Source organism: Eupeodes corollae, chromosome 2 (assembly GCF_945859685.1).
Source record: "Eupeodes corollae chromosome 2, idEupCoro1.1, whole genome shotgun sequence".
Taxonomy (NCBI): Eukaryota; Metazoa; Arthropoda; class Insecta; order Diptera; family Syrphidae; genus Eupeodes; species Eupeodes corollae.
The window spans coordinates 98,689,330-98,716,474 of NC_079148.1; the positions used below are offsets into that span (position 1 = coordinate 98,689,330).

At 30.6% G+C, this 27,145-nt stretch overlaps 2 protein-coding genes across 2 annotated transcripts in view; one reads left to right on the forward strand and one right to left on the reverse strand.

Annotated features, from left to right (window-relative positions):
* Nucleotides 1-27,145, reverse strand: part of LOC129944688 (homeobox protein 2) — a 38,820-nt gene that overhangs the window by 6,743 nt on the left and 4,932 nt on the right. The window contains exon 2 of the mRNA XM_056054295.1: nt 15,969-16,257. Within this exon, the coding sequence (XP_055910270.1) occupies nt 15,969-16,111 (143 nt within the window). The 5' untranslated portion in view covers nt 16,112-16,257. The remainder of the gene's footprint in view (nt 1-15,968; nt 16,258-27,145) is intronic.
* LOC129944689 (uncharacterized) lies at nt 23,943-25,369 on the forward strand. The gene has a single exon (XM_056054296.1). The coding sequence runs from the start codon at nt 24,016-24,018 to the stop codon at nt 25,156-25,158; it is 1,143 nt and encodes a 380-aa protein (XP_055910271.1). The 5' UTR covers nt 23,943-24,015; the 3' UTR covers nt 25,159-25,369.

Below are 27,145 nucleotides of genomic sequence, written 5' to 3' on the forward strand. Positions count from 1 at the left end.
CATATTGTCTAAGCCTGACATTGTTCAATGTTATTTGACTATGACCCAATTCAATTCGAATTGAACAATTTTCAATAATTTTTCTTATTTTCAAAAAAATGGTTGCCAAGGTAAAATTGTCAAATTGATAACAAAAGATAACCGAGAAAATATTTCAAACCGTTTTTGTAAAAGCTCCTGGTCTTATCCCATTCCATTTGTAGAATATAATCCTACATGTATATAGCCTTAGCATCTTTATTAAAAAAAATGAGGTCCCTGCTGTTGTTTACAAATATAAAAAATTAAGTTTTGTATTGTTAAATTTCAAAAACTTGCTGGTTAAATTCTTAGTAAAGATTACATCTGTTTTGAATGTTTAGAAGTGTCCGTTATTTCTTCAATAAACTACTTTTTGAGAGCAGGAGAACCCTAGATGCAAAATATATTGACCAAACGAAAGTTGTCTAAGGTAATCAACTTGTGCCCTTGAAAACATGTTTTGTCTACAATATTTTGAGGAAAACCCAACACCCTGATGTTTGCCACAAAAAAAGAAAAAACTTGTTTTAAACTCACTGGTGGAATCGGCTTTGATAATATTTGATAAACGACAATTAAAATAAACACGTTTCATTTATGCAAGGTCAAAGTCAAAATAATAGCTACAAATCTTTCACAACAAAAACGCGTAAATCATTTTCCCACACATATATCGTTTCTGAATAGAGTTACCAGACGTTTACAAAAACGACTGGAATATTTTCTCAGTTACCTTTTTGTTTAAAAAAAAAAAACACTCTTGTGGCGGACAAATAATACGACATTTGAAAATATAAAATGCACATCTGGGTCGCACGAAAAATATTTTCCGTATTTAAAGATTTACAAATTTACCTGCAAAATAAGTTTTTCTTCAAAAATTTAAATGCTATTTAAATAAACAAAAAATCCTTGATTTATTAATTTTTTTTCTAAAAAAATAAATTAATTGTGTATATGTATATAAAATGATTGAAATCGGTTTATTACTCCTTTAGAAAACTTAAATAAAAGGTTCTATGTGGAATAACCTTTTGTTTTTTTTCGTGTTGAAAGAATCCAAGTCAAGGCAAACATTAAAAAAAATGAATACAAATCTATAGGTTCGTCTCAAAAAAGTAAAAAAAATACTAACGCGAATCAGCAAACATTATAAGGGGATTTCCGGGAGATTTTAAATGCAAGCATTCTATGTTCAGGCTTCAGTGAATATAATTGAAAATGTCTCGAAGTCGAATTTCTCTTAAGAAAAAGTTGTTGATAATTAATAAAGTTGAAGAAAGATTGACTAAAAAAAACAGATATTGCTATTGACGTGCTTCGAACCTTTCTGGATATGAAGAGTAAAGTACCGACTTATTTATTTGAATCCCTTTATTTATTAGACGATTTTGTTGAAAAATGGAATAATGTTATCCAAACTAAAATCACTGACTTCTTTAAATAAGTGTAAAAAAAAGCCTGTATAACCAATTTTCTTGAAGTTTAAATGTATGTATAGTTACTATGTGTCGCAAGCAAAACCAAGAAAAGGAAGAATGTTATTAAAACACAGCCATTTCGATGATTTCATTTAGATATTTTATAGGAGTAGTACCCGTGGCATGATGGTTAGTGCGTTGGACTGTCATGCAGGAGGTCTTGGGTTCAATCCCTGCCTGTGCCATCTTAATTTAAAAAGAAATTAATTTTCGCGGGTAATGCCTCTTGCGAGGAATTGACAAATTCTCCAAAAGTAATTCTTGTCATGAAAAGTGCTTTCTCAAATTTGCCGTTCGGATTCGGCTTAAAACTGTAGGTCCCTTCCATCCCTGACAACAGTACTCGCACATAGGAATGGTTGAGGTTGGTTCACAACGGACTGTTGCGCCACCCATTTTTTTTTTATTTGACAATTCTAATCTGAAATTGAATTGATTTCAATGCAATTGATTTATGAGTTAAATTATATTATACAGACGAAAAGCTTGGCGATAGTCAATATGACTATCAAAAATATGATAGTCACTTATCATCTTAGCCATGCGGATGCGGATTTTAGAATTTATTACATAAAAACAATTTTAAGTCCGTAAATAAAGGAAATTCGTATTGATTATCTTTGCGTTGAATAATTAAATTTAAAAATGGGTGAGTTATATTTAATAAAAAGCAAGATTGCAGCCTTCTCAGACTGTAATCTGTTTCTTAGTGGATCGTATATTAATCCAGCTTCGCTAAATAGTTGTTCGATGGGAACACTGGCTGGTGGAAGTGATAAATACCTCAGTGCAACTTTGGAGAGCCTTTTAAAGTCTGTTTGATGGACTTTCCACCAATCAAGTGGATTATTATCCAATTCTAGTCTTTTTTTATTTCGGTAACATGCTTACTCCCTTCGAAGAAGTGCTTCGTGACTAGCGTTATCAGATTCTCCTTCACCTTCGTCTTCAGTTGATGAATCTAGCATCGTTTCCATATCGCTTCTGAAGCAAGCCTTTGTTTTATGTTTATAAAAAAATATCATACCTGCATCTTTTTTCTTTTTAAGATTTCATTGTTGGCGCTCTCAAATAAAACAAACTCTTCTGGGTGCTTTAACTTCAAGTGGTTTTTCAACGCAGAAGTCGTGCGTCCTTTTCGTGAGTATGTTTTACGACATATTTTGGATTCGGACTTTTTTATTTAAATCATTTTTATTTAAATTAAAATAGATCCAGATGCTGTTCTGTATTTGTATTACTTTTTCACTTACTATATAAAAATAAACTGTGTCCTCTGTGTCCTGTCTCTTTATATCCTCAAATCTGTGACCATTGCATATAATTTGTTGTTGCTTTTGTCGTCGCCTACTTGGGTCCGAGATTTTTTATTTAAAAAATTTTACTAAGGATGGAAGGGTCGTTTTTATTGAGCATGCTATAGTATGCCGTGCTGTTGCTATTTTTCGAATTTGAAAAAAGCTTTACAAAACATCCGCATCAACAAACTCCGCATCAGTTTTTGCGGATGCGGATGCTGATGTTGGAATTATTGCGAATAATCCGCAATTGCGGATGCGAGTATTCACAACATACCTAGTCCGTACTACCGCTCTGGTGATAGTACTTTATATAGAATCTATAGAAATTTAAAAATTAAGTAAGTACACCTTTAAGCTTTGTTGATTGAGACCACATAAAAGATCAAGGCTATTCCAAAAGATGGAATTAGTGAAGATATCGAAAAAAAAAGCCCATCGATCATGAAAAATTCATGGCCATGCGGTCATTTGGCTCAATCTTTTTAAATTTTTAATATCATAAATTATTTACAATGAAATAAAACCTAAAAAACAGATTGTTTAAAAAAGTTTTGCACGTAACTGTATGTCTTTTTTAAATTAACCTTCACAAATTGCAATTACCTCATACTTGAACCTACTTAATGTATACGTCATTAGTTTCCTTAAAGTTTTTCATACATGAATGTCATAAATGTTTTTTCGTTGATAAACCAGCTCAAACGCAGACCTTAAGATAATATATATAATGAGCCAACAGAATGGAATTTAACACTTGCCGCATTCAAACCTTCAGTGTAAGTGTTTTTTTGTGTTGTGTCTTCAAGCTGTAAATAATATAATATCCGGAAGATATCTAACTAATTTGACTGTTTTTAAAATTAATTAGTACCGGTCTGAGGGGGCTAGTTAGTCGGCCTTTTTTCTTGCTTTTTTGCTCAGTTAACCAGTTTTCACTTTCCATTTGTATTCGAAATTGAATGAAAAATAAATCCCATCACGAACCTATTTATAGATATTTCTGTTTTTGCAGATCGTTTACAGAATCTATTAAATTTTGATAAGTTTTCCTAGTTAATCTTTTCTTTCAGGCCTTATGGTATTTTTTTGTTGTTGGTAAATCTGAGTTTTAATGGAAAAAAAATGATTCAATTAATGGTGAATAGAACACGAATGTATCCTTCCAGTTTGTGCAAACAAATGTGTGAATATGAAAATAATTTTATTTTTGCAGTTATTAAGTGTCCTGAATGGCAGGCCTTAGCAGAAGCTTTGACGTACATTTAAATATTTTGAATACAGCAAAAGTTGTATTCATAAATTGAACAAATCATAAAACAAATTCATCTAACTCTCAAAAGAAAATTAAAAGTTAACCATGAAAAAATTGTATCCTCAGGTTGAATTTAAAGAAAAAACAAATTTTTTTTCCATATGTTGAATGCAGTAAAGGGGAAAATCGATTAACTAATTGACTAACGGTATGTTAACGTGCCAGCTCGGCCAACAGTGGACAGGTTTAGGCGACAGGCAAGTTTCTAGTATCTGATTGGCCAGCTGCCAAAAAATTGCCTTCCAATTAAGGCATTTTTATTGGAAATTTGACTGGAAAATTAGTCAAGAAAAATTTCCATAACTATCAAGTCAAGTTAAATTATGTCAGAATGACAATCGATCATGTTTTTCTTAATTAACTGCAGGTTGAACTTCCTCTACGATTTATTTATTTTTGGCACATTTTCATTTAATATTTTGTGTAAAAGTGTTTCTCGTCAAATTGGCAAAGAAATAAGTAATATTTCTTTACAATACGAAATGAAAATGGTATGGACTTGTAGTTTGCCTGAGGACTGTTTTGTAGACAATAATGTTTGTGGTAGTTTTTGTACGGTAAACTGAAGGTAGAAGTTAAGGAAGTAGGGAGTTTGAAGTTTATGACACTTGAAAAAGTAACTAGTTGACTTGGTCAAAATGTACGTTCAAGGAATGCAGTTGACTCCAAATGAAGTCCCTTATGTTGTCTGAACCTGCCCAGTCTACACGATTTACTTTTAACTTGTAATATGGGTATTAACATTTTCAAAATCGTCATGGAAAAATTAAAGGTATTTTTATAAGTTTTAAAACAAAAAATCATATATTCTTCTATATGGTGCAAAGGTGTTCGGATCTTAGTTCTTGAAAAAGGTTTGTTTTTGTGCTGACTTTGGATGCAAAAATCTTTTTAAAAAAATCAGTGATTACTTATGATTTTTGCCACCAAAATAAATCTTATTTGAAGGCCTTAAAATTGATACAAATTTCAAGTAAATATCTTGTAATAATCATAGGAAGTTGCAAAGTACACCTAATATTTTAATAGACTTGGGAAGATGTAAATCATAGCGTACAAAAATGTATAAAGTTTTGAATTTAACACACAACAAAATTTGTAACATTGTTTTGACTCTTTGAAGTTGCTGAGCATTATTATATAAATAAATTGTAACAGTGAATGCATGTGCGCCCTCAAAAAGTAAACAAAATAATTAAGACTTCAAATTCAATCGTAAATAATACGATCGAATCATAATAAAGATTGATTGTGCACCCTAAAAAAAAAACAAACAAAATAATTTAGACTTAAAATTCAATCGTAAATAATACGATAAAATTACACACAGAAATTAAAGACAAAGAATTGTAAATCTGCTGTGTAAACATTAAAATATTATAAAGCAGTTTGCTTGACAAAAGAAATATCTGAAGATTTCCCCCCACCAACGGTAAGGGATCTATATTATCTGATGCGTAATAAAGATACATTTTAATAACTAAAAACTGATATTTTATTAAACTCTGTTCGAAAGAAAAGGAAGTGTGTATTTTTTTACGGTTTTGCTTAAACTCAAATATAAATAATACATACATATGTGTACTTTGTAGACAAATATACTAAAAAGCTCAATTCAAATACCTTAGAAGGAACTTAGTAAAACAAAATAAAGAGCCTTACCGCGACAAACATCACAATAGGAATCTTTTAAGAACACAGAAAAAGCTATCACCAAATAAGTTTGTAGCTGAAGATCTCATACAATTTTGGATAAATGGATTTAATGATAGTTTTTTTCGGTATTTTTAAAATTTTCCGTTTACGATGGACAGAATATGTGATAGTGCTGAATAAACCTTAATCTCAAAAATTCGCTATGATAAAAAGTTGTATTATGCGTTACTAGATTTTGTTTGTCACTTTGTATTTAAGTTTTCGTTTTTTTTTCAAGTTACGAATATTCAGGACAATAATTTTTTAATTGTTATAACATTTTTAATAAATGTGAATACTTAACTTTAAAATTAAAATACATACATACATACATACTAATAAATAGTCTTGTTGATAAGATGATGATTTAAAGAATCAAAATGATTAAAGTTAAAAAACTACATTCAAATGATTAACTGACTTTAATAATTCAAAAAACTTCTAATAACTTAGTGATTTTCAAAATTGACTTGTCTTTTAAATGACTCACACTTTAAAAAGTCAAAAAGACTGGAATCCAATTGACTTTAAGTCAATTGGCTTTTTAAATTAACTTCAAGTCATGACTTAAATTTTATGTTAAACGTCAAAATTATTTTGGAAATTAAAAACTTTAAAAAATGTCAGAGTTATGACTTTACTGATACCTCTCTAAAAGAATAAATTTTGAGTATTTCTAAAATAACTAATGTTCAGAGTCCTCAGTTGCAAAATACGGCACTGGTCGGGGATGATTATAAATATAAGACTCATGATTTACTAAAATCAACACGATCCGACCGTTGGAACGTTTTAATTTTTTGGTCCAAGGTGTAAAAAAAAAACAACTTAATATTCTAACTTGAAATACATTTTTAGGCATTTCTTTGAAAAAGGACTATAACTTTTTGGAAGAAGAGCACATCGTAAAGATGGTTGAGTCACATAGTTCATCAAGAAAAGACTTCAAATAATGTGCCTTTTATACCTATCTTAGTTAATTCACAATAAGTACTTCAATTTATAATAAATAGGGCAACCAAAAATATGTTCTAAATTCGCAGAGTATTCGTTCTTTTTTGGAAAAATATACCGAGCAAGAAAATTCCTTCAGGAACGACCCTTCGCTAAAAATATGTACACGATTTGTATGGGTTTCAATGGACGAGACAACAGACGCAGCAAACAGATATGTTGCAAATGTTGTCATTGGAATTTTGGATCCAGATGAGACTTTCGTTAAAGAGACATTTGTATTAAATGTAGCTCAACTGAAAATGACAAATCACACAACCATCATCGCCTGGCTCTTCCCTGATTCGGTTAGAATTTTTGGTGAAGATCTTAGTTTTTTAATCAGTTGCTGCTCCGTATATGGTTAAAGCGAAACAAGCCATTCAAGTTTTCTACCGAAAAATAATGCATGTTACATGCCTCGCACATGGACTTCACCGAGTATGTGAACAAATTAGAAGTGAATATGCTGACATTGCCCGCTTTATAGCAAATGGAAAAAGAGTGTTTTTAAAAGCTTCATCCAGAGTGAAAACCCTAAGAGACATAGAACCTGGACTGAAACTTTCTCCACAACCAATCATAACGCGATGGGGGACATGGCTCGAAGCGGTGAACTACTTCGCCAAGCATTTTTAAAAGATTGTTAAGATTTTGTATGCTTTTTTTTGGCATCAAGCTATGGGTTTCAAGTAACATCAATTTTAAAAATTGAATCAAATTATAAGTGACGCAGTGGCTGCGAAATCAGTGAAGAAAATAATAGAACATGTAATAGACAAAAAATGCTGGCTTCGAAAAACTAAAAATAATTGCAATGGCTTTTTCGGGAGAGAAATCCATAGCAGGTTTAAGATATACAATTGCTGAAGTTTAAGCGTTCAAATACATTCCGATCACTTCTGTTACATTGAACGGAGCTTTTCCATGTACAAAAGTGGTTTTCGATCAAACAGCCAAAGCTTAATTTTTAAAAAATGTTAAGTTATTTACAGCATTCAAAAATGAATTTGCTTTAATTTTTTTTTAAATAATAAATATATGCGTGCGAAGTTAAACTATTCGACATTAAACAAATTTGTTGGATGTTTTATTTATCTTCAAAAAGTTGGATTGAAGAAGAGTTTTGATTTTTCTTTTTTTGATTGGTATTGTTCTTATTAAATAATTTCCTAAAGCAAATAAAGCTTCTTATAAACATCTTCTACATTTATTGAGCATATTTTTGAGGGTATATATTATAAGCGATTAAAACTAGTTTTTTAAGTTGGCCTAATAATAAAATGTTCTCTCTTTCTGTGTTTGTTTTAAGGAATTATTGGTTGTTGTAGACTTGGAGGATGAAAGTATATATTACTTCAGTCGGATAAAATATTATGTCCTTTTGTATTGGACTATTATGTGAATTTTGAAACAAGATATTGTTATTGTTTTAAAAGTGGATTTAAATAACACGTCAATTGGAAGGTCTTGGAAATGAAAAATAGTAGTTATATGCCATCACTGGCATTTTTAAAAGATATTTGCCTACAAAAGGCAGTACAAAAAAATTAATGAGTTTTTAAAGAACTTAAATTGAAATATCTCGAAATCTGTACAATGGAGAACAATAATCAAGCTTAAGTATAATGTAAAGCTTTCAAAAAACATTTCATTAGATTTCAAAATTATTTTCTTACCTTTTTTTATCAAGATATAAACAGCTTCTACTTCGGCAAAAATAAGAAATTCTCTTTTTAATACTCCTTGTTCTTGTTTCAAGTTCAAATCTCTCAGCTTACCATGACCGATTTTGAACATTTTGCTACCATTATTGCAAGCTCTGTACACGAGTAATTGTATTGACGCACTTCTTATTTATAATTTCAATATTATACATTTGATAATTATTTGGCTTAGATCTTTTTTCATTAAATTTCGATTTAGTCATTGTTGTTGTGTTGTTTAAATAATTTACCACTGAATAAAACTAAAATAATTGATTGGTAAATAATTAAGAAGTTTTAAACGAATTTTCTAGAAAGTGCACAAGTCATTTTCAAATTTAAGGTTTACATTATTAAAAATTATATTAAGACGTATTCTCAAAATATTTTTTTCCGTTTCAAATAAAATACCTTCTGTGGAATTATTTGCAATCATTGGACATACATATTTTATCTTTCTTAAAGTTAATATTATCACTTCAAAAAAATCTCACCTGGTATAAATTTCATTTCACAAATTTTCCCCAGCTGAGTTAAATTACGCTTGATGATGTTCATATTGTTCAAATGTTAGCTCTATTGAAGACTAGAATGTTTTCTCACTTGTTTTTTTTTTTGTTATCGATTCCAAATCTTATATCTCATTCGAAGTGCTTGATTTGAGCCTTATAAAGACCCGGTAAGGCATACCTTGTGGGGAGCAGTATTTTCGTGTAATGGAGTATGAACTGGGTAAAAGAGTATCAAGAGATTTAGTTTATACCTTTCTATACGTTAAGTTCAATACTAAACTACTGAGACGTATACTTATTATAACGTGTGCCGTGTCCAGGGCCGGACAAAGCTTCTGTGCAACTGCACAGGGCGCACAATTCTGGGGCCGCATTACCGGAGAAAGAAAATGTAATCTGATCTTGCGAAAACAAATAATATGTACTAATATTTGCCATTTTTTCAACCACAAACATTCTTAAAATAATCTCAAAAAAACATTCATCACAACTCTGCTAAGTTATCTCTTGCGCACAAATTAACATCACTTTCATTGTTGCTTTCAATGAAAGTTTCTTGCTGTGTGCTATGGGTAGAGCGTGCAGTTTTTCTTATTGCACACTGTATCTTTGTAAGAGTTAAGTGCCTGCTTAAAGGAGATGAAATATTTAATAGAATGGAAAAGGAGCAGAGTGTAAAAATTAAAGAGGGATGATTCTATTTGGAGTCGAATCGTTCTCGCGCAGGCAGTTTTTTTTTTTTAAAGTTAATGACTGTTGTAAAGGCTACTTGTAATGTCTGGCGCAGAATGCAGGGGTGGAATGGGCTAAGGTTGATTCTTATAAAATATCTAAATAAAAGTTTCAAATTGGCTGATTTTTCTTACTGTTCTTGCTTTTTTTCCAATGTCGTAAGGTTTGTCGGTCACAGGAATGTGTTTTTTAAAAGAAACAAAGTGAACTAAGAAAATTTTCCAGTCGTTTAAGCGTCTGGTAGCTCTATTCGGAATAAACAAATTTGTTTGAAAACTACTATCACATTTTTTTGTGATACTTTTTAGGTATCATTTTGACTATCACCTTATGTAGATCAAATTCGATCATTTGTCATTTATCACCAATCACCTTAACCGATTCCACCCCAGATTGTTTCAATTGTTTTTTCCCTTTGTTGGTTAAATAAGATTAAATAAATAGCTATCAGTTGTTAATAGAAGTCACGTATTTTGTGACAAGATAAGACCGGAATGTGACTGACTCAATTGATTTTAGACAAGCTTCAATTACATGGAAGTTAATAAGTAACCGTCAAAGCCAGTTATGATAATGGTTCGAATATGAAAGGAAAAGCAGCATTTTTCGTTCCATGTTGCTCGCATTCCTTAAATTTAGTGGTTAATGATGGTGCTCGGTGCTCATTATATGCAGTCAATTTTTTCGATACATTTCAATGTTTATATAACTTTTTTTCAAGTTCCGTAACGAGGTGGGATATTTATATGAACAAAATTCCAAGTCTTACTTTGAAACGCTTTTCTGAGACTAGATGGGAGAGCAGGTTAGAAGTATTAAGGCCTTTCAAAACAAATTTAGAAGAAACACGTGAAGCCCTTATAGAAATAGGAAATCAAGAGACAAAAAATATTGTAGAATCGTTAGGAAATAAAATGTTTGATTTTTCATTTATTTGCTGCCTGAAAATTTGGTTTGATGTTTTAGCAAATATAAATAAAATTAGTAATATTTGCAAAGTCTGTCCGTTAATCTGTCAACAGGCATAAAAGTTTTAGAAAATACAAAAAGAAAAACAGTTTAATTTTAATGCGTTCCGATGAAAAATTTAATGGGTAGGTTTTCGTAGGTTCAATTAACCGAGCGTATTGCTAGTTCCCTAGAAATACTATATATTTTTTCTGAAGCTTCATCATTGCGATTTCAACGGAGGAAAAATGCTGATGAATGTCCTGAAACTATATTAGACCCGAAACAAAGATTTAAAATAGATTTTTTTTAAATTCTTAATGAAGCCATTCAATCAATTATAGAAACGTTTGATAAGCTTGATACATATAACATCAATTTTTATTTTTATGTAACATAAGCGAATGGTTAAAAAATAAAAATGTACGTGCCTTATGCCTTAATTTGCAGAATTAGGTAGTTTTAAAGATTTAGATGGAGAATTGTTTCATGAGTTAACCGTAATATCCCTTGTTGCACCACAAAGCTCAAGTTTAGATTAAATTTTATTTTTAGTTTAAACCTTGAAGATTTTGCTCCGAATTTAGTAATTGCCAAATCCAAATCCCTAAAATAATCTCCGTCACGGTAGCTTCAGGAAAAGGTAGTTTTTCTAAACTTAAAATTATTAAAAATTATCGTAGGACAACCATGACTTAAGAGAGATTGGTAGGCTTATCTATAATGTCCATTGAAAAGGAATTATTAAATTCTTTAGACTTTGATGATCTCGTTTCAGAATTTGCAAAATGTTAGACCAGAAAAGTAAGTTTCCAAGTTTAAACGTTTCCCCTCTGCTCATTTCATCGCTGCGTTTTAGTTTATGGTTTTGAATTACTAAGTCTACCTCCTGGGTGCTTTCTACTAATCTTGCACAGGGCGCAAGATTGCCTGGGGTCGGGGCTGGCCATGTCAGCTTGCATTGTGACATCAGAAACGAATTTAAGACATTTAATAAATAATAGACGTATTTTTATACAATGTATGTTTACCTAACCATTGAACATCTAATGTCCCAAGGTTCTTATTCCTCATACACGTATTGGACGTCAGTTTTGTCGTTTTTTTTTTGTTACAAAATTTCGATATATTTTCAACTTTATGTCTAAAAAAGTTCAAGTTCATTGTATTTGCAGTTGAGTAAATACTGTTCTGGACATATATATATGTACATCACAGAAAGATAAAAATTAAGAAACAGTTCCTAATATAGCAGAATCTGTAAGCCTTGCACAAAAGTATATCTTATAATAAACAATTATTCTTTAGGGGGATCTGTTTCAAACTTTTGTCAAATAACTCATATCACATAAATGAGAACCTCCGAATCTTGTAGAATTATGAAGTTTGCTAGAATAGTATGAGTTGAAGTGTATATTTAAAAATATCCATTAGGGTTTTGTATTGACTTTGAGAAATCAAATGATTGAAGGACTATTTAAGAATTTTTAAAGTTTATTGCTTTTTTGATACAAAATCACTCAGATATTTTTAGCAGATTAACAGTTGAGTTAAAAAAAGGCTTATTTTTTCAGTTATTTAGGAAACAAATGGTGTTTCAAGTTATTTTGAGTTCAAACATTTAGGATAATTTAATGCAGGAAAATGTAACCTAAGCATCTGCTTCTATTTTCAATTAGCAGTGGAATTAAACATAATTATTTAAATACATATATTAGGACATGTTATTTTTCAGTAAACTCATACCTCGTGACTTACCTCTGGTTAAAAGCTGGAAGGAAGAGTAGATCGTTGAAGTAAACTTTGTTAAGAATCACAAATGTTTTATAACTCTCCAAGAACATTGCAAGTCAAAATTATCTTCCATCTTTTAGAAATCCACATCTTTCTTATGTTGCCAACTTCATACTTATTTATTATTAAAACAGACATAAAAATTATGGGCTCGTTTTACTAAGACCTTAACTATCTTTAGCTTCCTGATTTTGTTCAGAAATTAGAACATGTAGCTGTTTGAATATAATCTTGCGCCAAAGTAGTTAATCAAGCAATTATTAAACAATAAAACAAAAACCTCTACGATTTTTACCCTTAGATTTCAATTATTTTCAAACCTCAAGATGTATGTAAAATATCGATTTTCAATAATCAACATTTTACTTGATTATAAAATCTTAGAGGCATCCATAGAGCAACTATTGTTTCACTGAATTTACTTTCATTTCGTTTCATGATATTGAAAAAATATGCTGATTTACAAGTGTGAATGAGTTTCAAAAATAAGGTTCTTGCTTTTTGAACTGTCGAAAATGTTCCTTTTTATTCTATTGCTATTTGAAATACTGCTATAAGTTTTTCAAAATTCCAGAAAACCCCGTAGGTAAGATAAGCATACAACTTTGCAAAACAAAATAGTCTTTATTTTGTTCTTCTGTTTCGTTAAAACTCCATGTTAGAAACTTACCTTTTACTCATTTTACCAAAATCAAAGCCGTCTTCTAATTTTTACATTTATGTATAATTTGAGTTACTCTTTACGTGGAAATGCCTTTAAAATTGAAAAACGTGATCTAAGGGTTATACAAGCATAATTTTTCTAAGAAGTTCCAAAACACATTTTACCAAAACATTCTAATTTTTAAATCCTTAGATTTATGCACCTGCTAAGATTTGATTCTTTAAATAATTCAATACTCACTTATGTTATTAAAAGACAACTAATAGAAAAATATGTTCTTGCTTAAGACTTCAGACCATCAGTTACAAGAACGATGTTGGTTAATTTTGTGTATATCCCTCATTTTAATAGAACAAAAATCAGATATAGGTAGGCTCTGCTTTCAAATATGTACGAGGTAGATGTGTTCAAAAAATACCCGGGATTTTTAAATTTCGCGGGTCTGAATATCAAGAGTGCTTCGAAGATTGGAATAAACGCTGGCATATTGTGTATACATACAGTGTATTATATCTGGGGAGGACTGCTTTGAAGAGGAACACATTGATGTAAACAAATAAATAAATATTTTTTTGAAAAAAACGAAAATTCTGGGTACTTTTTGAACACAGCTCGTATATTTACTTTGTGAGTTACGAATTCAAAATCAAAACGATATAGATATCTAGGAATATGAACGAATAAGGTCTAAAGCTACTATTAGACGGTCAACGGTATGAATCTCTGATTTAAAAATGATTTAAGAATTTGTCCAAAAGTGTCACATCGTGTGATCGTCAACGAAAAACTCTGTCAACGCGACTAGCACATTATCGTTGACCCTATATTGTGAGTCAAGGCTATTGGGACACTCGTTTTTGGGACTGTCATTGGGACTATCGCAATGATGACCTTATGTGGAAATAATATTTTAAATAAAAAAAAAAACATTTTACTGGAAAAGTTAGAAAACACTAAGTCATAGTAATCGGGTTTTCCATGGGTAGATTCAGATTTCTTTCAGATTTTAATTTTTTTTCTTGGTGCATGGAACACAATTAGATTTTTTGTATGTCATTGTACTTCTGTAACCTTGTGTACGTGCTATGGAGTGTGGTAGAGGTGTCAAATTCCAAGCTAAACATTATTTAAAAATTGTATTAGTTGTTTGTGCAAAGATGGATAAATCTGTAGATTTGATCTTAAATCAATTTATTTTGCCCCATAAAATGCAAAAAGAATGAAAGTTTATGTTTTGATAAATCTGTAGATTGTAGACCAAGAATAAATTGATTTATTTTGCACATTGAAACCCCCATGAATTCATATTTTAATATCATGAAGCATACAAATTCAACTTTAAATATTTGACTTATAAAAGGGATTTGATACACACCATACAATTTCAGGCAGATATTCCTAACAAGTAGTTATTTCGGATTAATAAATAATGTTTGCCTAAAAAAATAGTTAAGATTTTTTAGATTAGATAGATTTTTATTGCTCGTCTTAAATAATTGACATTGTTTACCAAAATCAAAAATATATACTCAATACCAAAAAAGAACAGACCTTTGGTGGAAAATGCATGATTCCCCAAAATAGGTAGGTATAACGTAAGTTGTGCTAAAGCCGCTTTTAGTTTAATTGTGTTCACCTCTATCAAGTAAATCTCAAATTTTGTGAAATAGAACTGATTTAACTTCAGTGTTGACTTTTTTGACACCGGAAATTACTTCAATTATTTTATCTATCATACGACCAATTTAATAAATAAGATTATTGATGAATACATTTCGCTGTAAGGATAGGCCAAATATTTTTGTTTATAATAAAAATCAATTTCAAAAATGGTCAGTGTCTTTTTTTGAAGCTGTGCGTTTTATTTTCAATACTTATTACAATCATGATCATCTCGGCCTGATACATCTGTTTCTTTTTTCAAACTGTGCGTTTTATTTTCAAGACATATTAGAATAGTGTTCATAATACGTTACGTTATTCAGCCTTATTAAGCATTTCAACCAGAAGATCGAAAACCAATCATATTATCTTACAGAAGGGGAACTAAAACTAGCGGAAAAGTGAAATTAATTTTTTTCGGGTGAAACTCATAATAGGGCTAATACATGCTATAAGGTTGCTGAAGGGGCTATAAAAGGCGCATTTCATTTGTGACAACAATTACTCAAACTAAAAAAAAAACATGTGGAAAATCTAACCTGCGCTGTTATATAGGTAGTAACTTATAAGTCTTTTCATCAATGGGTCTTAATGGAGTACATTCAAAAGCAAAAGATTAAGACCACACACTGTGCAATTGGTAACAGAGGGATGGAAAAAAATTTAACTACAAAATATTTAAAAAAATGTATAAAATGTACAGCAACTTTGGGCCACTTCAGAAATTCTTCTTAATTTTAATTCATTTCCTAAGCTTCCCTTGAATTAAAAAGAAGAAGATGCAAATGAAGATTAAACTCATAAATTCGTTGAGCTTTTACTTGGAACTTCCGCTAAAATGTGTTTTTGGCAACTGAAATATGATAATTTCATATTCATATGTATATAATTCTTGTCTACAGAATGACTTACCTCCATCGAAATATTACCTTGGTTTTAAACTTTCTCATATTTGTGTACCTAATTTTTGTTTTTTTTTTTTTTTTGTTTCCTTTTACTTAACGTTGATTTACATCAACTCATATGATCGAAATAGGCTTATTACTATAAGTATGCCTATTATTGGACATTAACAGCAATAGAAAACATGATCTCGTCTCAACTTATAAATTAAACAAAATACTTAAACTTAGTGACATATAGATACCTGAAAGCAATAAACGCGTCTCCATTTTCACCACCAACAATATGTACTCCACCGTCTGGTATGGCTAGTCCTCTGAAGAAACCACGAATGTCCAAGGCATTTGCCGACCATGGCAAGTTTTGCAACCGAATAATAACGCTCATTTTGTGTTATTATATTTTTTTATTTGCAAACAACATTAATACGAACGAAGGTGAAGATTTTGGATCCCGTCGTCGTCGTTGATGTGTTGGGTAAGTTGTTGATTAATAATTAAGATCACCTGGGAGAAAGATATGCTTTTTTTCTCCTACAAAATAAAAATGAAAAGAAAAAAATTGACAAAACGACAAAATTTTAAATTATTTTTACTTCAAAGTGCCTACATGAAGAAGAAAAGTGTTTTTGTTATTTTATTTATTTTACATGAACAGAGTTCAATAAAACTTTTTTATAAATTCATAGATTTGGGAGAAGAAATAAAGGTTATTGCGATGCGATATATTATCAAAAACAAGAATTAAGTATGTTTTCTATAGATGAAGGGCTCGACAACAATTTAAGATATGTGTGAGCAGTTTTGGCATAGAGTACAGAAGTGAGATTTAAATACCTAAACTAAATTTTAATATAAGTTTAACTTTTATTTTTATCGCTTCTTGGATTTGATGTAATCCATGAAGCGATATCCAGGCCCTGCCTCTGCTAGTAACGTTTAAAAACATATCATCTATAAAATAAGCATACACTTTCGATGTAAGGGTCTTTAACGTTTTGTTTTTGCTTAATTGATGATAAATTGAACCCTAATACTTTTAAATCAAGACGACATTGTTTTCAAGAATATATAAGGCTATTTTATATTTTTAAAGCCTCTACATATTCCCTTTACAACTATTTTACTTACCAAAAACATGTGTACACCTTAATAAACATGTTCAACAAATCTATAACAAAGCATTTTTTCCAGAAGTATGTAAGTTTTTGAAGGGGGTAACAGTTCTTTTAGAGATTTTAAAATAGTGATTTTTTTTTGAAAAATTACATTGTATAATTGCAAAATTTTCTATGATAAGAGTTAAAAGCTGTTTCAGGAACTCGGAGGTAGAAATCTTGCAGTTCTTTTACTACCTATTTTATAGTTATTTTTTTATTCTAAACACATTTAAATCCCTTTAGCCAAAATAATCAACATAGAAAAAATAATATTATTTATAGAGTCAAAATTAGAATGGAAAAATGAAAACTTGAGTAGTTTATACATAAAGTACTCGATATAGAATGTAAAATTGTATGTTCCTTTTATTCATTTTATCAGGGCAATTATAATAAACTTAAAAATTTCAATGAAAGAAAATAAAAAAAGTAAGGTTTTAATTTGTTTTTAAAATGAGAATAACAACAAGTCTCTTCATTTCATTTGGCAGAAAATCAGAAATTGTGATAAATTCACAAATTCAAGTCGAAAAAACAGGTACACTGTGTTGATGCGTCAATTTAATTCCAAAAAAAAAAAAACAATGATAAGAATATAGGCACTACATAAAATCTGATTAAATTATTTTTATAAGAAAAACACAAACAGTGGTGGACAAGAATTTAGCACATTGAAAAGAGTACAAGTATTTTTCTACTTTCAATTCTTTATTACTTGCAAGTACCGGTTTATTTTTATGTTGCTACTATGACTACCTTATATGGTAATAAAATTGTGTAAATGATTGAAAAGTAAAATACCGATTTGCGAGAAATGAAGATTGTTTGTGATTTGCGTTGATTTTAGCTGGACATAAATTTAGCCCGTTTTGCAATCAAAGAGTATATTTTTAATTTTTGTGCTTTTTTAAAAAGTAAATAATATTTTAGGTAATTAAATATTCCTTTAATGATCTTATTTTTAAAAAAATGTTTAAAATAATTATTCATGGCAAAAGGAAAATGGTGTTCAAAGGAAAACAGAAGCCTGATCTTGAAAATGAAGTGAAAAGGGCGGACGGTAAAAGACATTTCTTAGTTGTTAGATTGCTCCAGGAAGCTGATTTATAATGCCCTTAGTCATTTCAAAAAGTTTGGAGTGGCTGAAAATAGAATTATTTATAGGTTATCGACCAAGGATCCGTTTAAGACCTCCAGTGCCACGAACTATGGAGTTAATGTTTCCTCAAGGACCATAAGGCGCCGATTAAATGAAAACAATCTACGTGGGTGCGTTGCTCAGAGAAAACCGCTCGTATAAAAAAAATCTGAAATCTAGGTTACAGTTTGCCAAAGCTCACCTAGACAAACTAATTTTTTAAAAAAAAAAGGGTTCTGAACCAATGAATCTAAATTCTGCCGGTTCGGATCGAATGGAAAAAAATATGTATGGCGTCCAAAAAACAGCGAATATGATCCAAGGTACACCATTAAGACGGTGAAACATGGTGGAGGCGACGTTATGATCTGGGCTTTTTTATGGCATGGCGTTGGCCCCATCGTAAAAATTGACATCAAAATGGACCAGAAAGTGTACAGAGATATCCTGTTGGATCATAAGATACCCTACGCAGAAGACAATTTGCCGATATTATACACTTAAAAGTTAGTGAAGTGTGCCTTAGAGGTGAATAAAATCGACTTTTTGAAGTGGCCAGCTCAATCACCCGATCTTAACCCGATAGAGAATTTATGGAATGATGTTGAACATCACATTGAGCAAGAAAAACAAACCAATTCAATACAATTGTGGCAGGAGATTCAAAATGCTTGGTATGCAATTCCAAAGTCACGATGTGAGGCTTTGGTTGAAAGTTGGCCAAGAAGAATTGCTTCTGTACTACAAAATGAAGGGTTCCCCATCAAATACTAATAAAAACTTAGAATTGATAACGGTAAGTAAAATTTTAACAATAAACTGTGGGATGTGCTAAATTCGTGTCCAGGCGAAAAATTGATGTTTTACATTCGGTACTTTCTTCTTACAGATGTTTAACATATTTGATGAAGTACTAAGAAAACATATTGCCTATGTATACGTTATGTAAATAAAATATAGCTAATTTCATAATTAGAAAACAAATAGAAAAATAAATGGTTTTTATTTTCTTTAACAAGTGTGCTAATTTCTTGTCCACCACTATGCATACATATTTTTCGAAAACGAGTGTCTGATTACACTGGTGAACAAGGTTTTGTAACTGGTAATATAATATATTTTCCCTTAAGCTTTGGACAAATCAATCTCCCAAGCCAGTTTTTTGTAATATAAAGTTTAAATTCGAAAAAAAACTCATAGCTATTTAAATTCTTCTAGTAGTCGGGACTGTAACGAATACCACTGTGATCGGAGACATTGACGAATTCCGAAAACCGGATCACGAAATCCGTTTGTAATGTAAAATTATTTAAAATCCACTACGAACTTTTTTTGCGTATTCGTAAAAGTTTCCGATTACGAGGGAATTCGTAATAGGTCGGAATATTCTTCTTTAAATAAATTCATAATTATTTTTCAAATACTTTTTATTTAACTTTCAAAGAACACAACTTTTAACATGTCCTACATGAACATTAAAGTAACGCCAATTTTGTTCATCCTAAACCTGGTTTTGTCAAAAAAAAAACGCAAAATTGAATAAAAATAATTCGTCAAATATAATCATCACATAAAGGTTTTCAACAGTACCCGTGGCATGATGGTTAGTGCGTTGGACTGTCATGCAAGGGGTCTTGGGTTCAATCCCTGCCTGTGCCACCTTAATTTAAAAAAAAATTAATTTTCGCGGGTACTACCTCTTGCGAGGAATTGACAAATCCTTCAAGAGTAATTCTTGTCATGAAAAAGTGCTTTCTCAAATTGACCGTTCGGATTCGGCAACCCAATAAATAATATAAAGGTTTTTAACAATGTCGAAAAAATATACATACATACAAATAATAATGCATGTATTTTTAAATTTGAGCATATAATTAGTCGAGGTTCGAATTTAGAACCAGCGACAAAAATTAACTCTTAAACGTATTTCTTTATAATGAAAGCAAAAGGTTGAAGGTTTTTTTTTCAAAACCTCATTTAGTCTAATAACTTATGAACATTTTCGAAAATAAATTAAGATATTTAAATGATATAAATTGAATCTAGAAGATAAGGTTTTGTACTTTGCTAAATTATCATACAATTTTTTGTTAAGAGGATTATGTTCTGCTTGACCTGAGCCTTAAAACCACCGTCTAATTTTTGTTTGCATTTTCAAGGTGTTAATTTTAAAAAAAAAAACCTATCACAAGATTCATATTATTGTTAGATAGAAATAATAAAATGATAGGTACATTTTGCATCGTATTGAGAATAATATCAAAGCAACAACGACATTTTTAAATACTTATGGTTACTTTTAAAAGCTGTAGAGCAAAAAATACTCCTAAATAACGTTTTATATTTATGTTATAATTATACTATCCATTATATGTTCGAAGAAAGTGATTTATATTCAATCTTACAACCTATTAATTACCCTCCCTATGCAGACAATTTGGTGTACATTCATACGTATTTCAAAAACTTACCATAAGACTTGTCTTTCCATTCATATAATACATTTTTATATCCGCTAAGCACACAGGGAAGACGATTCATCGCCACAAATGTCTTTTCGTTAAATTTTTTCAATGTATTCAGCAATGTTCCAATTAATTAATTGCAAATTATTTGGAAAATATTTAATTTTTGAAAATTTTAAGAAAAACTGACATATTCTGAATTTATTTAAAAATTTATATTTTCAAAAGGTAATAAAGTTGATTTGTAACTCATCCCTATTCTTTCGCCATGTGTTGAACGTTTAACTTAATTATTAGAAATTCGAAATACGAGGAAGATATAATGTATAGTAAAAAGTATCTCATCCAAGGCAGGTTTTTAACATTGCTTTAACTGAATCCATCTATGGATATCCATCTTCCGGCCATTTAAATTAAATCATACAAAGTGTAGCATGTTTACATTAATCTTTTAAAGAAAATGCAGGTTATTATGTTACACAATACACCAAAAAATGTCGTTGCAAGTCACATTTAAATTATGTCCACAGCATATTTGCTAACCATATTACAACCAATTAACTCTTATCTTCTTCCACATCTCAGACGAAAAAAAAAACAAATCTCATTAATCCTTATAATTGTGTCAGCTCATTCAAAGCATGAAAGATTTTCTGTTTATGGTAGTAACTTGATACAGAGACAGCAGCACAATCCCCAATGACTATGTCCGGCGCACGTTTATTATAAAAACTTAACATATAATGAGCTAGGCTATCCATCCGAGTTCGTTCAACAAACAAAAAGAAATGGAAATACTTGTTCCTCTTAAGAAAATTTAAATCCAAAGTATTCATTTCTTTTAAGATGTATGTATGTGAGATAGTGATTAGTTTCACAGCCCAAAAAGGGTTCCTTCACACATGATCTTGCTTTTTGCACAGCATAGACATTTTCACGCAAACAAGTATCTTTTCAAAGCGTATCGTCAGATCTTTGACATTCTATAGTGTGGCTATAAGCACCGGCTCGGCTGTACCCCTAACCTCATCATCAACTTCCAAGGCTCGGCTCCTACACTCTGGTCACTTTGACTTTCTTTGATGTTTTTTTTTCTTTCTTTTTTTTTATATTTTGTTTTTCCTTATTTCCTTGTTAAGCAACACAATAGTACCGTTTTGACAAGTTTTCTGATTTAAACAGACAGGTTTCGATTCGCTTTTGCTTACATAAGTCATAGTCTTAATTAGATTGAATATATATAATTGAAGAAAACTCTTTATAAGTGGCTAATAAGATGTCCAAGAGGAGGGAAAGTCTTAAAGTCATATAAAAGACCTTGGCTTGTGTTGCGAAATGCTACTCAGTAATAATTGTTTCGATATTAAGGAGCTGTTCGCGCGGCCTTTTTTATATAAATTATGAATTTGTTAACAGTAAGTGAATTGCAATTCTATAATTAAAAGTAAAACCTAAAAACTATATAAAGTGAAATAAGAGACAATAAAGTGAGATCAATAAACTTTAAAAATTCTTAAAAAAAATAATCGTCTAAGTGTAACCAATTTTTTTCGGATTTTACTTAAAAATAATTGTATCTTCCAATGCCTACATATTGCTATGCCTACCTTGACTCTGTTATCGGTTTTCTGTTACAAAAAAAGAAAATAATCGAAGCCTGCCGAGGGTAAATGTTGCATAGAAGGAATACAAAGTGCTGTAAATTAAATTCAAGGATCAAACGAGAGCTATTTTTAGGGACAAAAATGTTTTGTGATGGAATTTTCAAAAAGACTATTTTGGTCCTATAGAACTTGGGGGATTAAAAAAGTGGTAAAAAGAGCGTTGTTTTGAGTGATAAGTGAATATATGCATGGATAAGTTTAAACAATTTTAAAGAAAACTATCTTTAAATAGTAACGGACCTACTCACCCTAACATCCTTGGACCTACAGACATTGAAGATTTCGTAACTCCCATGATAAAAAATCTTATCACTTTATCATTTCTGTGAATGTGAACTTTTCATGCACCAAAGAATGAAACACTTGGCACATCATCAAGTGGAAGAGAACAATCTGCCCTCGAATACCTCAAGTGTTTTAAACAAATTAACTTACAGGACGAATTTTAAAATTGAGTTCATCCCATTCTAGACAGGGATATAATAGATATATAGGCTGCAGAGCACGTACCCCAAACATTATTCAATCATTCATATTTTTTAATTAAAATATTTTCGAAAGATATTAAATTTGATTCCAGCAACTAAAATCACATTCCTAAATCGTAGTTAATTATGACCGTTTCTATTCGGAACTATAAATCCATACCTTTTGGTGTCAATTCTCAATTTAAGTTCTGCATTATGGGATTTTGTTGTGCACAGCATTAAATACATTCTTTCAAAGATCAAATATTATAAAATAAATATAAAAATGCTCAAAATTTTCTATTCTATTATAATGTTTACTTAGTGCACACAAACCTTATTAGTATTCAAAACAACTTTTTTAAATTTGTATTAGATTTAGAAATGGAATCTATGGAATTGATTGTTGTATGAAGTGTCGGTTTCCACTTTTAGAGCTGAATATGATAAAATTTGATCGTAAGAGGACTGAGGGTCAATACATTCAGCCTTCGATTTTTATTTGAAAAACTGATTGGAAAACCATACTGTGACAACATTTCAAAACAAATTCTAATGTATTTTTATCAATTTATTTTATTTTCCTGAGCTTCAATCAAAGAAAATTTAGAAATATTAGCGTTAGTTATTAGCAACAAACGAAATTATCTTTTAGTTTTCATCTTTCAATTTTGTAGATCCTTAAAATAGGTCAAAAATATATAATTATATCGTATCAGTCCGCTTTGACATATTTGATGGAAACACTTTTCACCCCATTCCCCAGTGTAATCCTATATTCATTTCTCAGGTTACATAAACGGGATTTTTAAAATGAAAGTTCAGCAACACCTTAGAATTCAAATTTCAAATATTTCCGTTGGCAAATTTAATCTTTTGGAACAGAATTTTAACTATTTTATTTGATTGTTCTGCACTGATGCTGTTTTCTGTTCCTATCGCTCTTCAGCAATTTAAATTTAAAAAAATCTTATTTTAATAAGAATGGTTTGTTTAAATTCATTACTCTCCCATGAGTAACCTCATTAGTGGTATCACAATGGACCCTTAAGGTCTACGTGTGTCAATGACATCTGGATCTCCAACCTAACCTAACCTAGAATGCTCGAAACGTAAAAAAGTAGCATTATCACTAATTAAGTAAACTTAAGGTCAGCTTTAAGAAGGCAGATGTAGTTTTAATTCAAAGACTAACAAAGGACGACCATGGTTCCCAGCAGTAAAAAGAGTCATAAAAATATAAAAATAACTTTTAGAAAACTGATCTTCATCTTATTAAAAACAAGAATATTCCTCTCAGAATTATATAACTTTCAAAACCTGTATAAACTTACCTTTTATTAATATTTACATTGTATCTTTATTTAATAACATTTATTTTCTTCACAATAGATTTCCATGGTATTTGGTTATTTATCAATATCCACTTCAATGCCAGCTAATGGCGGTTCAAAAGCAGCAGCAAATCTTGCAGATATTAGTAATCAGTTAAAAAGAGATTTAAGTCTTAGCTATGCAGCAACAGACATCGGTTCCAAGGACGGAACACGAGCAAAAACAATCACAGTTATAAAAAATGTCGCAGGTAAAAAAGATGAGCCAATTAAAGTTGATCCTAAATTGCATAAAAATGAAAACTGGGGATCTGAATTTCGAGATAATTTTGATTCATACGGAGCTATTCCTGATGTCCCTGATATTGATGAGCTATTCGAATTTGTGAACAAAAAAAAGGACGATAAAAAACCAAAAGAAAAGGATAATCCTGCGGGTAAGGAACCTGAAGGAAAGGAAGTGAAACCAAAAAAAGATAAGGAAGAACCTAAAGAAAAAGGCAATGAAGAAACAACACTGGCACCAGCACCCGTTGAAGAGGTTACTGAGGAGACCACTGATGGAAAAGTTGAAAAAATTGCCGGAGATGCAGAACTTATTCAACCTGCAGGCAAACAGGGAAAAGTTAAGTCCCAATCTCTAGATTTGGGTAAATATAGCGTTCGTGAGACGGTAAATGATGACAACAATTATCAAAATCTACAAAATTCAGGTCGTCAACATTTCTCTAATTCCGGTAAAACGAACGATAAGTACATTCAGCAATCGGTAGTTGGATACAACTATCCAGAGCCAAATCTTAAGGGATATCCTTCAGCCAATGGTTATTCTCAGCAAGCAGCCCAAGCCGGTCGGGGTAGTATAACAGTGACAACACCATCCGGAAAGTCATACGATGTTCCATTCGAAAATTCAACCTCGAATCCTCCTTATCTTGCTCCAAATTTCAGACGAAATCAGAACTTACAGCCGCCAACTCAGCAATATCCAACAAGTTCTCAGCGTCCATATGTTGCACCCAACCTGCGAAAACCCTATGAGGTGCAGTTGAATAACACCAGTCCACCTGCCAGAGATTGTGCTCCCAATATTGCAAATAATAATAGACAACCACCTATCTACAATGTGTATAGAAACGTCGCATCTAACATTAGACCAGATGCATTTGGTGGCTATAAGCCCAGGTCCAGAGGTCTGCGATATTAATTATATATTATGTTTACTTATATTTAAGTGTTAAGAACCTATTTTATGCATGTACATAGTTAGTACCATTTTTACAACAAAAAAAAAATAAAATAAAACAATTGATGTTTCTTATAGAAATTATTTGGTCTTAATTTACAATATAAAAATACTATAATTAGTTAGTTTTGATTTGGAATGTTTTCATAAACAAATATAATAATTTTGTACAAACCCGTACTTTAAGTAAGTTCTCAAGGTTTGTGGTCAAATTTTAATTAATAATATGCTATTCTCTTTGAAGTGCCAATTTATTCTTTAAATTTAATGTGACATAGAAAATGCATTAAGTCTAATGAACATTTATTTAAAATGTGTCAGAATAAAGGTGAGTGTAAGAACAATTATTACTTTTTGTAACATTAATATCTTGTTGTTATTGGCATAAGATTGCTGAGTTATTTCTTGAATTTGCCATAGCTTACCTAACAATGCCGATCAAAGACTAAGTTCTTTTATTTATAGTAATATTTCTAAAACAATCTACCATTAAAAACTTCACGCAGATGTTAATTGCTTTTAGTTCAATGGTTAGAAATAAGGAAAGAGAAGTACTTACGAACATAAATTAAATAATAACATACAATGTTCCTTTTTTTTAGTCTAAAAATGTTGTCGATTATTTTCCATAGTTTGAAATCAATACTGAATAGCATTAAAGTTTTATTTGTTCATAGCTAATGAAATAATAACTTTACCAGTATTTCCCTAAAGCTTTTTAAATGACCCAATCTTATTTGGCGGTAACCAATATGAGTCCAGGTGCCTTTGTCGTTGACTATGAGGTTAAGAGTCGTGGAATATATATTTGCAAAAGGTATTTGTTTGATTTACTCGGAAATAAAGCAAATAAAAAAATATGTTAATTATTTAATTTAATATAAAAATATATAAACAAGAGGGTTTAATATTCTATGGTTATTGTCAGTTAATTGTTATGCACTTAAAATTACAAAAAAAGATATACAGGCAGGCCTATTCTGCTATACGATTCGTTCGAATATTTCGATTCACGTGAATGATTCGTTACATTTACTTCAAAATATTTCTTGAAATCGTGCATCCTTTGAATGCAAAACTTTAACAATTTTTATTTTATTTGTTTTCTAAAGGCAATCTAATTGTTTAAATTTTATTATGCTATCAATTTATAAGCATTTTCAAGCAATTTCTTTTATCCTGGCGGATAGCAGAATACAAACATTCACGTGGACGTTTAGCAGAATAGGGCTGATAATGACTCGCAGTAGCCTACCTAAAACGTAAAATGCTCCTTCAAAAACAAACAGCATGTAGAATGTAGCTACTAGATTATTTTACTGTAATAAATCTTCCTAAAAACTTATTCTTTTTCTCGGAGGCATTGATTATAATTCTTGAACAATAAGAATAGAGAACAGCGAAATTACTAGGAAGCAAAGAGATGCAGATATTGATACAAATACAAGCTTGCTTCTTTCTTCTTAATTTGTTGCTTAATTTATTTCTATAAATCAGTTCCAACAATCAGAAATTGAAAAGGAAAAAATGTCTTGTTTATTATAATTTTCTTTTAAATAAAAAGGTATTTGTGAAGAGTGGGAAAATAAAAACTACACAGAGAGATTTTTAACAATTTATTGCTTAAATACAATAATTTTGTTGTTAATATACTATTAAGAAATAATGATAAAAAATAAACTTCTTTTTATTATGTAATAGTCTTTTTAAAGTGGGAAATTAACTTAAGGGCAAAAGTATTTCAAATTCTTTGAGTGGCACTCTTATTATTAATAACTGCCTCCACTGTTCCCCCCATCAAATTCACCAATTCGACACATGCTTCTACGGGTATGGAGTACCATTCCCTTTGAATTTTCGACCACAACTCGTCTTTCTTTTTGTTCACCAATCTCCAATCCTTCGCCGGGGGATTGTGATGGCCATTCCATTTAAAAATTAAATTAAA

Bases quoted from the DNA above. Each gene is read 5' to 3' on its own strand.
- LOC129944689 (XM_056054296.1), top strand. From the start codon at position 24,016: ATGGTATTTGGTTATTTATCAATATCCACTTCAATGCCAGCTAATGGC.